General features: G+C 51.1%; 1 protein-coding gene across 1 annotated transcript in view; it reads right to left on the minus strand.

Annotated features, from left to right (window-relative positions):
• Window positions 1–1002: 1002 nt before the first annotated feature.
• The window catches only part of AMZ2 (archaelysin family metallopeptidase 2), a 41047-nt gene continuing 24882 nt past the window's right edge, over window positions 1003–17167 (minus strand). Inside the window, exons 2-7 of the mRNA XM_077458441.1 lie at window positions 14845–15111; window positions 8800–8973; window positions 8368–8496; window positions 6529–6689; window positions 6250–6426; window positions 1003–1416 (exon numbers count right to left, since the gene is read on the minus strand). Coding sequence (XP_077314567.1) covers window positions 1285–1416; window positions 6250–6426; window positions 6529–6689; window positions 8368–8496; window positions 8800–8973; window positions 14845–15111 — 1040 coding nt within the window. The 3' untranslated portion in view covers window positions 1003–1284. The remainder of the gene's footprint in view (window positions 1417–6249; window positions 6427–6528; window positions 6690–8367; window positions 8497–8799; window positions 8974–14844; window positions 15112–17167) is intronic.

Consider the following 17167-nt stretch of genomic DNA (forward strand, 5'->3'; position numbering starts at 1 on the left):
ATCAATGGGCTGCGACTTGTCATGCGACTTTATGTGTCCAAAGTTCCATGACAGGTCACATTCGTTTAAACGGAGCCTTATTGATGCGATCAGATCTGCCGAGGATTGGATTGTGTATGCAGCAACTTCCCAGGACGATGATTGATCATTTGGAGAGGCGAGACATTTGTCTTTTTTTTTTTTTCTCCCAGTTCCCCTTTTTTTGCAGAATATATTTATACTTTTTATACTTTTGTGGTGAAGGAAAAGGATTTGCACTTTTATATGCGATTCGGGGGGGTGGAGGGGGAGGGGAGGGGAGGACACGTTTGGAATATTTGACACTATTGATGGACTTTGTGAAGGTTTTATTTTTCATTGATTTCTTTTGTTTATGACAATATTGATGCGATTATTTATTTCTGTTGCTCTGCCCTTTTGCTGGTTGGTGATTGGAATAAACTTCCAGCAGAGGTAGTCAGACAGTCAGTAGTAAACAGCATCAGACATGCTTGTGATAAACATAGATCTCTAGTCAGACAATAAAGTTAACAAAAAAAACAAAACAATAAAAACCCAACAAAAGAAATGGGCAGACTGGATGGGCTCCTCGGTCTTTTCATGTTGGGTGGCGCAGTCACAATTTAATATTTGATTCTCACACCCCTTTGGTGACGGCGGCTCAGAAAGACGCTGTCATGTGACGTCATCTTGGGACTTATTTGGTGTATTTTTTTATTTTTTTTTAATAAGGTTTTAGAATAGTAGCAGGTTATCGTGTTCTTCCCCTGAAGAAGCCCTAAGTGGGTGAAACATGTTAGAAATCCAGATCTTTACACCCCTCTGATATGATGAACTCGTGTGATGGTGTTACGAGTAGATATGTTTTTTAACATGAAACATTTTTCCATTATGACTAAATAAATGAATCATTTTATATTCTTCATCCTTCGAATCTCCAATTATTTATATATATAGAGCAACAAATTGTTCTGAACCTCAAAACGACACATTACACATCTGTGGCACCGACTCATTTTATTCATTTTGCTACAATTTGTCGGAGAACAGAGGAAGACTACAACCCCCATCAGCTTCTTATCGCCGTGTCCCTGTTAGGGGTTTATTCATCACTTCCTGTGTGGGTGACAACATTTCCCCTGGGACAGGAAGTGAGGCAAAATCTCCCCCGAGGAGGCCTCAGATGGTGATAGTAACCTGACCGCAGTGCTGACCCCTCCCAGCTCCATGTCCTGGGGCGGAGTCAGACTTTGGTGGTTGTCCCATGGCTGACCACTCCAGGCTTTATAATAAGATGTCCAGACAGGTTCTGATCCACTCTCTGTGCTCCTGGAAACTCTCCAACGGCTTGAAGATTTCCTTTTCCCCGGAAACTTCCGATTCCCTTCCATCGTCTTCCATCCAGCGGAGCAGAGCCTAGACACACACCACAGGGGGGTTAGATGACGGGGGAGGGGCTGTCAGCGGATTGTCATACAAGCAGGCGGGGTGTGAACTGTATTAGAGTAACACTGACATCTTTGCTGTCCCGTATTTCCATATTCTGCTTCACATAGAAATGCGCAGAGCTCATTCGTAGTCATCTGTATAATATATTAGAATGGATTTTATACTGACGGGAAGAGCCAGATCATTTATTATTATTAATGGCGGGGAAGGGGGCGGGGTTAACCACTTCCTGTCCACCCCTGGAGGGGGAAGGGCGACATCCCGGCTCGATGGAGATCTCATTCTTTAGGGCCGGCGATTCCCTACAAAATGGAAGTTTTCCGAGCCGCTGGATTCATTTCCGGCTCCGTTTCCATCAATGCGACTTTCTGCACATAAAGTCACATGACAAGTCGCAGCTCATCGATCTCAATGGAACCCGAATCAGGGGAACCGGCATCGAAAACACCCCCAAAGGCCAAGAGGAAAAAGAGCCAACCAGGCGGCACAAGGAGGTACCACCCCCTCCCCCCCCCTCCCGCCACCTTTACCACGCTCTGTCCTGCGACTGGCGGCCTCCAGGCACTCAGTGATGTTGCTCCTCCCACTGTGTGACATCAGAGACAGGAAACAACGAGAATTTCATCACTTCCTGTTTCGGTTGCTTGTTTACCTGACCAGGGAAGCCAGCCAATCAGACGGATCTGTGTCTGATTGGCTGCATTGGAGGCCAGAGGAGAGATTTGGGGTCCCCCCCCCAGATCTCTCCATAAAGAGGACCTGTCCCGGCCCATCCTATTACGAGGGAAGTTGTTCATCCCTTGTAATATCAATAAAGTTGATAAAAAAAAAAGTTTCAACTGACAGTGTTAAAAAAAAATTAGATAAAAAATCAAAAATTGTAAATGAAAGTTTTAAATAAAAAAACAAAAAACAAAAAGACCAAAAAAAGTATATCAATAATAGTGCCCTCCGTCCCCGCCGTGCCAAATGCGAAGGCGCGCGTCGGTCCCGCCCCCACATATGTAAACGGTGTTCACACCACACATGTGAGGTATCGCCGCGATCGTCGGAGCGAGAGCGATAATTCTATCACCAGACCTCCTCTGTAACTCTAACCCCTTGTACACGCGGTCGGATATTCCGATGGAAAATGTCCGATCGGACCGTGTTGTCAGATAATCCGACCGTGTGTGGGCTCCATCAGACTGTTTCCGTCGGAATATCCGACCGACAAAGTTTTAGAGCTGGGCTATAAAACTTTCCGACAACATGACTTTGTCCGATCATGTGTAGAGAATTCCGATCAGACAAAGTGCCATGCATGCTCAGATCAAATTCCTAGGCCAAAGCTATTGGCTACTAGCCTGAACGTAGTCCCATCGTAAAAGAAATAACGTCATCACGTTCTGAATGATCGGATTTTCCGACAACTTTGTCCGACCCGTGTGTATGCAACACCAGTTTCAGACAAAATCCGACGGATTTTGTTGTCGGAATGTCCGACCCGTGTGTACAGGGGCTTAAACTGGTAAACCTGTAAAGGCTTTTGAAAAATATGGGGGAGGGGTGAACTAATGCGCAAAACCAGAACTCACTACGAATGGAAAATAAGGATGTGAGAAGCCGCCAGCATAGATAAGTCTTCCCACACAGAAATAAGTCGTGTAGATAAGGAGGTAGGGGGCGCCAACTAAAAATAAACAAAATATAAATAATAATTCATTACAACACACTGCCAGCCACTGACAGAGATGTGCAGTGACGCAACGCGTCGGGGAGGAGCCTTTATCTGTAAAGCCTCGCTTATGGAGATTTTTAGGATCAGGCAATTTTAAAGCGTGGCACGCTGGGGATCTATTTAATTAGCGTAACATCATCTTTCACATCACACACATAGATGGCACAAAAATATTTTATTAATATTGATTATTTGTGTCTTTTTTTTTTTTGTAACTATGTATATATCTTTCACATTATACCATATATATATATATATACCTTATATTGCGTTTTTGTGCATTAAAATTCATTATAATGTATTATTTTCCCCAAAAATAAATTGCGTTTGAAAAACTGCCGCGCGAATATTGAACGACATAAAAAATAGGCAACGACCCCCGTTTTATTCTCCAGGGCCTCTGCTAATATATATATATGTGTTTAGGGGGGTAAAGCTATTTTCTGACAAAACAAAAGCTGTTTTTTTACATGAAGGGGGGGGGGAGGGGGGCGGGATTTTTGGGCCAGACTGGAAGCGGGTAACCCTCTGGGCGCCGCTCGGTGGGCCTCGGTGCCGGGAGGTCGGGCTGTGCCGAGAGCAGCCGTGTTACCGGCGGGGTTCAGCTTCTTCCCGCTCCTTTTCATTTTTTTGTTATTGTTTTCTGTAGTAGAAATGATTTTGTTTTGTGTTGTTTGCTGTGATTTCTGTTTCTTCTTTATGTTTATATTGTTTACATGTTGGAAACAAACCAAACCGAGTTCTTCCCCCACTGGCTGCAGGTCTGATATTCACTACTAAGAAAATCCCCCTCCCCCCACAAGATCAGGCCATAGGCGTGGGTAAGGTAGTGCAATCAGCACCCACTACTGAACAGCTGCTGCGATCGATCCAACGGACTGGGCCCCCTGTAGGCTGAGGAGACAAGCTCAAAGTCAGGTGCTTCTGGGTGGGACTGCAGCCTCTCCTCCCATGATTCCGTGCTGTGACCCCGCCCCCCGCAGGAGAACGCTGGCGGGTCACCGGGACTCGCCCCAACAGCCGGGAGCCCCAAGGGCCATCTCCGGGATGAAGGTAGGCCGACTTCTCCCGTCACTTAAAGGGGAACTCTTTACAGTTTTGAGTCGTAAATTCATCTTCTTTCTTCTGTTATTTAAGGCGGTATTAACCCCCGACCACCCAGGCCGATTCTGAACCCCAAATATTATATATATATTAGCAGAGACCCAGGGAATAAAATGGTGGGTGCCGCAATATTTTACGTCACACGGCATTTGTGCCAAACGCAATTTGTTTGGGGGGGGGAAATGATAAAATAATTTCATGAATTAAAAAAAAAAAGTTGTTATATAATATAAAAGACGATGAAATCTAACAGGTCAGACTGTAAAATTGCGCCCGCCTGTGGAATGGCGGCAAACTGCAGTACTTAAAAATTTCCACAGGTGACGTTTTAAATGCCTTTACAGGTTACCAGCTTATTGTTACAGAGGAGATCTGGTGACAGAATAATCGCTCGCGCTCCAACGATCGCGGCCATACCTCACATGCGTGGTTCCATCGCGGGAGTAACGTATGCGGTCGTGTGGAAGTACGGCGGGACGGCGGCGCTTTAAATGTATTTATTTGTTTTTTTACACTTTTTTTTGTACGAACTTTATTGCTATCACCTGTGATGAACGACATCCCTGGTGTCCGGTCCTCTTTATGGAGAGATTTGGGACCGGAGTGGCGGGAGAGGCGGCTGCAGGAGGGGGATGGGATCCCCTCCCCCTTCCGCCACCCGCGGAAGCGACCGATCGGCTAATTAGCCACTCCGATCATCACTTTTGCCTTGAAGAGAATCGCCGGCTGAGAAGATCGATACGGGATGATGCCTGCAGGTGCGCCCACCATCCCGGGATAACCACGGAAACCCGAGGACCTCCATGTACGCCCCCCGCTGGCGGGAAATGGTTAAACCCCAAACCAGCCGCGGCCGCCGTATATATCTCAGCTGACCGATCGTTAGATGGGGCGGCTGCATTCGTTTTCTTTTTTTTAGGCTCCCCCTCCCCCCCCCTTTCCCCGTTTCACCTGGTGATCTGGCCAGTAACACACCTCCTGTATTAAAGCACCCCCTCCCCCCCCCCAATCTGGATGAAGGAGCACAGGGGGGGCACTTGTGGTTGGCAGTATTGTCAGTCTGGGGGGGGGAGGGGAGTGTTAGATGGACTAGCAGATTTAGATACACCAACAACCTGAAGCCAAACTCCAGGTCACACGTTTGTTCCTTTTGGGGAAAAAACATTTTTTTCCCCATTGATTTTTAAAGCTGATGACTGTAAGCACCCCTGTCAGTGGTGAATGGTTTGTCTCCCCCCCCCCCCCTCAACTGCTACATTTGCAGGACAGCTTGTTCTGTTGAAGAATAAGAAAACTACTGGCTGGATCCTCAGGGGAAAATAAAGGAAAGAAAAACGAATGCAGCCGTCACATCGAAGAATTAGTAAGCTGCGATATGATAAACGTTTGCTTTTCAAGTTAATGGCGCTTTAACTATTTATTAATATTAATATAAATGATAATAAACAAATATTAGAGGGAGGAGCTGTGACACTGATGTGTAAGGAGAGAGCAGAGCAGTAGCCGATTGCCTTCGGATTATCTCTTCCTGACCTGAATGGTATAGTCCATCATTGATACCAGACTTAGGGTGTAACATGAAACGTGGGAGCATACAGCCCCCCCCCACCTCTCACATCACCCCCCATTTACCAAAATTGTGGGGGGGCTTCTTCCTGCAGCTTGTCGTCATTATTTGAATTCAGCACAGGACTCTACGCATAAACAGCGCAGCACCTGCACATTGCACCCATGACGCACTGATCAGAGTTGCAATGCTCTGCAGGCTGGTATTTAAAGGTGGACTGTGTCTTGGAACCCCCTACAAAGCCGTGTAATAAGTGAAAAGGGGGGGGGCGGAGTCGCCCAGCTTACCCAATCAACTGTGAGTGTAAATTTCACCTGGAGCTACTGAGCTCTGTAAACAACTGGCTTGTTTTTGTGCAAAGCAGCTAATGATAGACAGGTAGAGGTGTGCAGAGGGGCGGAGAACTCACCTTGTATCTCTCCGCCATGGGAAAGCCGATGGCGGAGTGCAGTTTGCGCAGGCAGATGGGGCAGAGGTCCAGCGGACTCCGATCGGACTCCTCCAGGTGATTGGATCCCTGCATCACACACTGCAGCCACTGGCAATGGCGGAGGCCGAACATGTGACCGATCTCATGTGTCAGCGTCTGAAACACAAAGTACAATCGCGGAGGAGGCAATCACTGCAACAAAGCTACACGATCACGCCGCCAGGCGCCATGGCGCTGTACAAACATGGAGGACCTTACCTTGCAGGATCGGACGAGGAGAGTGCTAGTGATGGGCGGAGTGTAATATCCATTAAATACGGAGTAATCCCCCGTCGCTGGACTCCTCCCCTTCAATCGACCTTTGTAGCTGGAGCTGTAAAAATCATAATCGTAACGAGCGAAACTGAAGACTCCGCCCCCTGCCGAAACACGGACAACGTGTCACCAACATAGACCAGAGAGGTCATTTCATGTGTCCCCCAACTAGAGACTCCGCCCCCTGCCGAAACACGGACAACATGTCGCCTTCCATAGACCAGAGAGGTCATTTCATGTGTCCCCCAACTAAAGACTCCGCCCCCTGCCGAAACACGGACAACGTGTCCCCAACATAGACCAGAGAGGTCATTTCATGTGTCCCCCAACTAGAGACTCCGCCCCCTGCCGAAACACAGACGTGTCACCAACATAGACCAGAGAGGTCATTTCATGTGTCCCCCAACTAGAGACTCCGCCCCCTGCCGAAACACGGACAACGTGTCCCCAACATAGACCAGAGAGGTCATTTCATGTGTCCCCCAACTAGAGACTCCGCCCCCTGCCGAAACACGGACATATCCCCAACATAGACCAGAGAGGTCATTTCATGTGTCCTCCAACTAAAGACTCCGCCCCCTGCCGAAACACGGACAATGTGTCACCAACATAGACCAGAGAGGTAATTTCACGTGTCCCCCAACTAGAGACTCCGCCCCCTGCCGAAACACGGATGTGTCCCCAACATAGACCAGAGAGGTCATTTCATGTGTCCCCCAACTAGAGACTCCGCCCCCTGCCGAAACACGGACAACGTGTCGCCTTCCATAGACCAGAGAGGTCATTTCATGTGTCCCCCAACTAAAGACTCCGCCCCCTGCCGAAACACGGACAACGTGTCCCCAACATAGACCAGAGAGGTCATTTCATGTGTCCCCCAACTAGAGACTCCGCCCCCTGCCGAAACACAGACAACGTGTCACCAACATAGACCAGAGAGGTCATTTCATGTGTCCCCCAACTAGAGACTCCGCCCCCTGCCGAAACACGGACAACGTGTCCCCAACATAGACCAGAGAGGTCATTTCATGTGTCCCCCAACTAGAGACTCCGCCCCCTGCCGAAACACGGACATATCCCCAACATAGACCAGAGAGGTCATTTCATGTGTCCTCCAACTAAAGACTCCGCCCCCTGCCGAAACACGGACAACGTGTCACCAACATAGACCAGAGAGGTCATTTCATGTGTCCTCCAACTAAAGACTCCGCCCCCTGCCGAAACACGGACAACGTGTCACCAACATAGACCAGAGAGGTAATTTCACGTGTCCCCCAACTAGAGACTCCGCCCCCTGCCGAAGCACGGACAACGTGTCACCAACATAGACCAGAGAGGTCATTTCATGTGTCCTCCAACTAGAGACTCCGCCCCCTGCCGAAACACGGACAACGTGTCACCAACATAGACCAGAGAGGTCATTTCATGTGTCCCCCAACTAAAGACTCCGCCCCCTACCGAAACACAGACAACGTGTCACCAACATAGACCAGAGAGGTCATTTCATGTGTCCCCCAACTAGAGACTCCGCCCCCTGCCAAAACACAGACAACGTGTCACCAACATAGACCAGAGAGGTCATTTCATGTGTCCCCCAACTAGAGACTCCGCCCCCTGCCGAAACACGGACAACGTGTCCCCAACATAGACCAGAGAGGTCATTTCATGTGTCCCCCAACTAGAGACTCCGTCCCCTGCCGAAACACTGACAACGTGTCCCCTCCATGTGTCCCCCAACGGAACCCTGTAGGACAATAAACAGACACTTGGAGCTCCTCCCACCTTCTGTGAGTGACGCCATCCCGAAGACGAAGTTCCAGGAGCTCTGGGGGTACAGGTCTATCATGGTGGCCCCCACTATACAGAACGCGTCGGGCGGCTTTATCGTCTTCAGATATCGGAGGAGATCACCTGAGGAGAAATCACAGCCTGATTAGGTGTGGGGTGCGCACAGTGCGCGCTGATAGTGCCCCAGGGGAATCTACTGACTTAAAGGGTCAGTCCACACAAAGCTGATGTTATCATTGTGGGCGGAGTCTTCTCTTACTCAGAACTCCACTATTGGCTGGCGTTACACATTATTTGTGATTGGTGGAAGTCAGCCGCCTTCATCAGGGTTGTGAGGAAGTGGGCGGAGCTGGGAACAGGCATGACTTTGGGTGGACTGGCCCCTCCCTCGGGGGGCGGGGATCGGTGTGACGTCACACACGTTACCTGCGTGGATCTGCAGATTGTGGGTGGAGTCATTGACCCGGAAGCGGCAGCCAGTCTGTGATATGCTGATTGGCCCCTGGACCTTCACCGGGAGGCCATGGAAGAAGGCCTGGCAGTATCCCGACAGCCAGGCGATGTATTCCTGAGTATGCCGGTCCGAGTCCCCGAACTGACCTGAGGAAAACCAAGAGGAAGACTCGTTATTCAGAGAGTCAGAGGATCGGCATGACAGCCAGGCGAGCCCCATTCCCAGGAGGCCTCGGGATCTCTGGCTACACTCTGAGATCGCAGAGACCGGGAGCCTCATGGGAATGCAAGTCGCCTGGCAGTCATGCCGATCCTCTGACTTCAGTACTGTGATTCCCTGGCCAGAGGATCGGCATGACTGCCAAGCGAGCTGCATTCCCAGGAGGCCTCAGGATCTCTGACTTCAGTATTCTCTGGCCCCACTGAGATTGGGGAGACCAGAGGCCTCCTGGGAATGCGGGTCGCCTGGCTGTCATGCCGATCCTCTAATCTCGGTGTGGCCAGTGAATACTGAAGTCAGAGGATCGGCATGACTGCCAGGAGGACGGCTCTATCTTCACAATGTTCTCATTTCCTCTTATAATTGTTACAGGAAGAGATTTGTATAATTTCCCACCAATGAGAAGCTCCGCCTCCCACACATCCACCAATCAGAGGCCAAGGTGAGGTCTCTATGGTCCTCCATGTACACCCACAGGACACTTTATTAGGTACTCCTGTTCTATTGGTCGGTAACACAAATTGCTAATCAGCCAATCACATGGCAGCAACTCAATGCATTTAGTCATCTAGACGTGGTGAAGACAACTTGCTGAATTTCAAACCGAACATCAGAATGGGGAAGAAAGAGGATCTGGGTGACTTGGAACGTGACATTGTGGTTGGTGCACCATGTCACCGTCCTCCAATCATCTCACCACTGGACAATGAGGTCACCGTCCTCCAATCATCTCACCACTGGACAAGGAGGTCCCCGTCCTCCAATCATCTCACCACTGGACAAGGAGGTCCCCGTCCTCCAATCATCTCACCACTGGACTATGAAGTCCCTGTCCTCCAATCATCTCACCACTGGACAATGAGGTCACCGTCCTCCAATCATCTCACCACTGGACAATGAGGTCCCTGTCCTCCAATCATCTCACCACTGGACTATGAGGTCCCTGTCCTCCAATCATCTCACCACTGGACAATGAGGTCACCGTCCTCCAATCATCTCACCACTGGACTATGAGGTCCCTGTCCTCCAATCATCTCACCACTGGACAATGAGGTCACCGTCCTCCAATCATCTCACCACTGGACAATGAGGTCCCTGTCCTCCAATCATCTCACCACTGGACTATGAGGTCCCTGTCCTCCAATCATCTCACCACTGGACAATGAGGTCCCTGTCCTCCAATCATCTCACCACTGGACAATGAGGTCACTGTCCTCCAATCATCTCACCACTGGACAATGAGGTCACTATCCTCCAATCATCTCACCACTGGACAATGAGGTCCCTGTCCTCCAATCATCTCACCACTAGACAATGAGGTCCCTGTCCTCCAATCATCTCACCACTGGACAATGAGGTCACTGTCCTCCAATCATCTCACCACTGGACTATGAGGTCCCTGTCCTCCAATCATCTCACCACTGGACTATGAGGTCACTGTCCTCCAATCATCTCACCACTGGACTATGAGGTCACTGTCCTCCAATCATCTCACCACTGGACAATGAGGTCCCTGTCCTCCAATCATCTCACCACTGGACAATGAGGTCCCTGTCCTCCAATCATCTCATCACTGGACTATGAGGTCCCTGTCCTCCAATCATCTCACCACTGGACAATGAGGTCCCTGTCCTCCAATCATCTCACCACTGGACTATGAGGTCCCTGTCCTCCAATCATCTCACCACTGGACTATGAGGTCACTGTCCTCCAATCATCTCACCACTGGACTATGAGGTCACTGTCCTCCAATCATCTCACCACTGGACAATGAGGTCCCTGTCCTCCAATCATCTCACCACTGGACAATGAGGTCACTGTCCTCCAATCATCTCACCACTGGACAATGAGGTCCCTGTCCTCCAATCATCTCACCACTGGACAATGAGGTCACTGTCCTCCAATCATCTCACCACTGGACTATGAGGTCACTGTCCTCCAATCATCTCACCACTGGACTATGAGGTCCCTGTCCTCCAATCATCTCACCACTGGACTATGAGGTCACTGTCCTCCAATCATCTCACCACTGGACAATGAGGTCACTGTCCTCCAATCATCTCACCACTGGACAATGAGGTCCCTGTCCTCCAATCATCTCACCACTGGACAATGAGGTCCCTGTCCTCCAATCATCTCACCACTGGACTATGAGGTCCCTGTCCTCCAATCATCTCACCACTGGACTATGAGGTCACTGTCCTCCAATCATCTCACCACTGGACAATGAGGTCCCTGTCCTCCAATCATCTCACCACTGGACAATGAGGTCACTGTCCTCCAATCATCTCACCACTGGACAATGAGGTCCCTGTCCTCCAATCATCTCACCACTGGACAATGAGGTCACTGTCCTCCAATCATCTCACCACTGGACTATGAGGTCACTGTCCTCCAATCATCTCACCACTGGACTATGAGGTCCCTGTCCTCCAATCATCTCACCACTGGACAATGAGGTCCCTGTCCTCCAATCATCTCACCACTGGACTATGAGGTCCCTGTCCTCCAATCATCTCACCACTGGACTATGAGGTCACTGTCCTCCAATCATCTCACCACTGGACAATGAGGTCACTGTCCTCCAATCATCTCACCACTGGACAATGAGGTCCCCGTCCTCCAATCATCTCACCACTGGACTATGAGGTCACTGTCCTCCAATCATCTCACCACTGGACAATGAGGTCCCTGTCCTCCAATCATCTCACCACTGGACTATGAGGTCCCCGTCCTCCAATCATCTCACCACTGGACTATGAGGTCACTGTCCTCCAATCATCTCACCACTGGACAATGAGGTCCCTGTCCTCCAATCATCTCACCACTGGACTATGAGGTCCCTGTCCTCCAATCATCTCATCACTGGACAATGAGGTCCCTGTCCTCCAATCATCTCATCACTGGACAATGAGGTCCCTGTCCTCCAATCATCTCACCACTGGACAATGAGGTCCCTGTCCTCCAATCATCTCACCACTGGACAATGAGGTCCCTGTCCTCCAATCATCTCACCACTGGACAATGAGGTCCCCGTCCTCCAATCATCTCACCACTGGACAATGAGGTCCCTGTCCTCCAATCATCTCACCACTGGACAATGAGGTCCCTGTCCTCCAATCATCTCACCACTGGACAATGAGGTCCCTGTCCTCCAATCATCTCACCACTGGACTATGAGGTCCCTGTCCTCCAATCATCTCACCACTGGACTATGAGGTCACCGTCCTCCAATCATCTCACCACTGGACTATGAGGTCCCTGTCCTCCAATCATCTCACCACTGGACAATGAGGTCCCTGTCCTCCAATCATCTCACCACTGGACTATGAGGTCCCTGTCCTCCAATCATCTCACCACTGGACTATGAGGTCCCTGTCCTCCAATCATCTCACCACTGGACTATGAGGTCACCGTCCTCCAATCATCTCACCACTGGACTATGAGGTCCCTGTCCTCCAATCATCTCACCACTGGACAATGAGGTCCCTGTCCTCCAATCATCTCACCACTGGACAATGAGGTCCCTGTCCTCCAATCATCTCACCACTGGACTATGAGGTCCCTGTCCTCCAATCATCTCATCACTGGACAATGAGGTCCCTGTCCTCCAATCATCTCACCACTGGACAATGAGGTCCCTGTCCTCCAATCATCTCACCACTGGACTATGAGGTCCCCGTCCTCCAATCATCTCACCACTGGACAATGAGGTCCCTGTCCTCCAATCATCTCACCACTGGACAATGAGGTCCCTGTCCTCCAATCATCTCACCACTGGACTATGAGGTCCCTGTCCTCCAATCATCTCATCACTGGACAATGAGGTCCCTGTCCTCCAATCATCTCACCACTGGACAATGAGGTCCCTGTCCTCCAATCATCTCACCACTGGACTATGAGGTCCCTGTCCTCCAATCATCTCATCACTGGACAATGAGGTCCCTGTCCTCCAATCATCTCACCACTGGACTATGAGGTCCCTGTCCTCCAATCATCTCACCACTGGACAATGAGGTCCCTGTCCTCCAATCATCTCACCACTGGACTATGAGGTCCCTGTCCTCCAATCATCTCACCACTGGACTATGAGGTCCCTGTCCTCCAATCATCACACCACTGGACAATGAGGTCCCTGTCCTCCAATCATCTCATCACTGGACAATGAGGTCCCTGTCCTCCAATCATCTCACCACTGGACAATGAGGTCACTGTCCTCCAATCATCTCACCACTGGACAATGAGGTCCCTGTCCTCCAATCATCTCACCACTGGACAATGAGGTCCCTGTCCTCCAATCATCTCACCGCTGGACAATGAGGTCCCTGTCCTCCAATCATCACACCACTGGACAATGAGGTCCCCGTCCTCCAATCATCTCACCACTGGACAATGAGGTCACTGTCCTCCAATCATCACACCACTGGACAAGGAGGTCCCTGTCCTCCAATCATCTCACCACTGGACAATGAGGTCCCTGTCCTCCAATCATCTCACCGCTGGACAATGAGGTCCCTGTCCTCCAATCATCTCACCACTGGACTATGAGGTCCCCGTCCTCCAATCATCTCACCACTGGACAATGAGGTCCCTGTCCTCCAATCATCTCACCACTGGACAATGAGGTCCCTGTCCTCCAATCATCTCACCACTGGACTATGAGGTCCCTGTCCTCCAATCATCTCATCACTGGACAATGAGGTCCCTGTCCTCCAATCATCTCACCACTGGACTATGAGGTCCCTGTCCTCCAATCATCTCACCACTGGACAATGAGGTCCCTGTCCTCCAATCATCTCACCACTGGACAATGAGGTCCCTGTCCTCCAATCATCTCACCACTGGACTATGAGGTCCCTGTCCTCCAATCATCTCACCACTGGACTATGAGGTCCCTGTCCTCCAATCATCACACCACTGGACAATGAGGTCCCTGTCCTCCAATCATCTCACCACTGGACAATGAGGTCCCTGTCCTCCAATCATCTCACCACTGGACAATGAGGTCCCTGTCCTCCAATCATCTCACCGCTGGACAATGAGGTCCCTGTCCTCCAATCATCACACCACTGGACAATGAGGTCCCCGTCCTCCAATCATCTCACCACTGGACAATGAGGTCACTGTCCTCCAATCATCACACCACTGGACAAGGAGGTCCCTGTCCTCCAATCATCTCACCACTGGACAATGAGGTCCCTGTCCTCCAATCATCTCACCGCTGGACAATGAGGTCCCTGTCCTCCAATCATCACACCACTGGACAATGAGGTCCCCGTCCTCCAATCATCTCACCACTGGACAATGAGGTCCCTGTCCTCCAATCATCTCACCACTGGACAATGAGGTCCCCGTCCTCCAATCATCTCACCACTGGACAATGAGGTCCCCGTCCTCCAATCATCTCACCACTGGACAATGAGGTCCCTGTCCTCCAATCATCTCACCACTGGACAATGAGGTCCCTGTCCTCCAATGGCCTCCACACTCATCACATCTCATCCAATAGAGCACCTTTGGGATGTGGTGGAACGGGAGATTTGGCATCATGGATGTGCAGCTGACAAATCTGCAGTGACTGTGTGATGTCATCAGGTCACTATGGAGGAAAATCTCTGAGGAACGTTCCCAACACCTTGTTGTATCTCCGCCACCAAGAATGAAGGGTGAAGGGGTTCCAACCTGGGACTAGGATGGGGACCTAATAAAGTGTCCGGGGTGTATATGATGCGATGGGGTCATGTGACCGTTCTATACCAATCATCTACAGGGGTCCTCGGGTCATGTGACCTGCTCACCGATGGTCTGCACATAGATGGTCCTCCTCTGGGGGGAGGGGATCCGCCTCTCAGACTTCCCATAAAACTCCTGGAAGGTCTCGGCAGGCTCGGGGTGCGATGGGATCCAATCAGAAGAGGAGGAGACGGTGACCGGCCTGAAGAGGGCGCTGTGCGGGTTGAAGGCCTCATTCAGCAGCTTCTTCTCAGCGGGTGAAAAACCATCATAAAGATCCCGTAATTTGGGGTCTCCGGATATCAGAGCCCCCCGAAGACACCAATCATGTGATCAGCAGGACCCTCCCACCTCCTGATCCCTACTAGAGGGAAGGATCGGACCCCATACCTCCTGATCCCTACTAGAGGGAAGGATCAGACCCTCCCACCTCCTGATCCCTACTAGAGGGAAGGATCAGACCCCATACCTCCTGATCCCTACTAGAGGGAAGGATCAGACCCTCCCACCTCCTGATCCCTACTAGAGGGAAGGATCAGACCCCATACCTCCTGATCCCTACTAGAGGGAAGGATCAGACCCTCCCACCTCCTGATCCCTACTAGAGGGAAGGATCAGACCCCATACCTCCTGATCCCTACTAGAGGGAAGGATCAGACCCTCCCACCTCCTGATCCCTACTAGAGGGAAGGATCAGACCCTGTACCTCCTGATCCCAACTAGAGGGAAGGATCAGACCCTCCCACCTCCTGATCCCTACTAGAGGGAAGGATCGGACCCCGTACCTCCTGATCCCTACTAGAGGGAAGGATCGGACCCTCCCACCTCCTGATCCCTACTAGAGGGAAGGATCGGACCCCGTACCTCCTGATCCCTACTAGAGGGAAGGATCAGACCCTCCCACCTCCTGATCCCTACTAGAGGGAAGGATCGGACCCTCCTACCTCCTGATCCCTACTAGAGGGAAGGATCGGACCCTCCCACCTCCTGATCCCTACTAGAGGGAAGGATCGGACCCCGTACCTCCTGATCCCTACTAGAGGGAAGGATCGGACCCCATACCTCCTGATCCCTACTAGAGGGAAGGATCAGACCCTCCCACCTCCTGATCCCTACTAGAGGGAAGGATCAGACCCCATACCTCCTGATCCCTACTAGAGGGAAGGATCAGACCCTCCCACCTCCTGATCCCTACTAGAGGGAAGGATCGGACCCTCCCACCTCCTGATCCCTACTAGAGGGAAGGATCAGACCCTCCCACCTCCTGATCCCTACTACAGGGAAGGATCGGACCCTCCCACCTCCTGATCCCTACTAGAGGGAAGGATCAGACCCCATACCTCCTGATCCCTACTAGAGGGAAGGATCAGACCCCATACCTCCTGATCCCTACTACAGGGAAGGATCAGACCCTCCCACCTCCTGATCCCTACTAGAGGGAAGGATCAGACCCCATACCTCCTGATCCCTACTATAGGGAAGGATCAGACCCTCCCACCTCCTGATCCCTACTAGAGGGAAGGATCAGACCCCATACCTCCTGATCCCTACTACAGGGAATGATCAGACCCTCCCACCTCCTGATCCCTACTAGAGGGAAGGATCAGACCCCGTACCTCCTGATCCCTACTAGAGGGAAGGATCGGACCCCATACCACCTGATCCCTACTAGAGGGAAGGATCAGACCCCATACCTCCTGATCCCTACTACAGGGAATGATCAGACCCTCCCACCTCCTGATCCCTACTAGAGGGAAGGATCAGACCCTCCCACCTCCTGATCCCTACTAGAGGGAAGGATCAGACCCTCCCACCTCCTGATCCCTACTAGAGGGAAGGATCAGACCCTCCCACCTCCTGATCCCTACTAGAGGGAAGGATCAGACCCTCCCACCTCCTGATCCCTACTAGAGGGAAGGATCGGACCCTCCCACCTCCTGATCCCTACTAGAGGGAAGGATCGGACCCCGTACCTCCTGATCCCTACTAGAGGGAAGGATCGGACCCCATACCTCCTGATCCCTACTAGAGGGAATGATCGGACCCCGTACCTCCTGATCCCTACTAGAGGGAAGGATCGGACCCTCCCACCTCCTGATCCCTACTAGAGGGAAGGATCAGACCCTCCCACCTCCTGATCCCTACTAGAGGGAAGGATCGGACCCCGTACCTCCTGATCCCTACTAGAGGGAAGGATCGGACCCTCCCACCTCCTGATCCCTACTAGAGGGAATGATCAGACCCCATACCTCCTGATCCCTACTAGAGGGAAGGATCAGACCCCATACCTCCTGATCCCTACTAGAGGGAAGGATCAGACCCCGTACCTCCTGATCCCTACTACAGGGAAGGATCAGACCCTCCCACCTCCTGATCCCTACTAGAGGG

This window comes from Lithobates pipiens, unplaced genomic scaffold (assembly GCF_037356315.1).
Source record: "Lithobates pipiens isolate NorthernLeopardFrog02 unplaced genomic scaffold, aLitPip1_a1.2 Scaffold_28, whole genome shotgun sequence".
In the NCBI taxonomy this organism is placed as follows: Eukaryota; Metazoa; Chordata; class Amphibia; order Anura; family Ranidae; genus Lithobates; species Lithobates pipiens.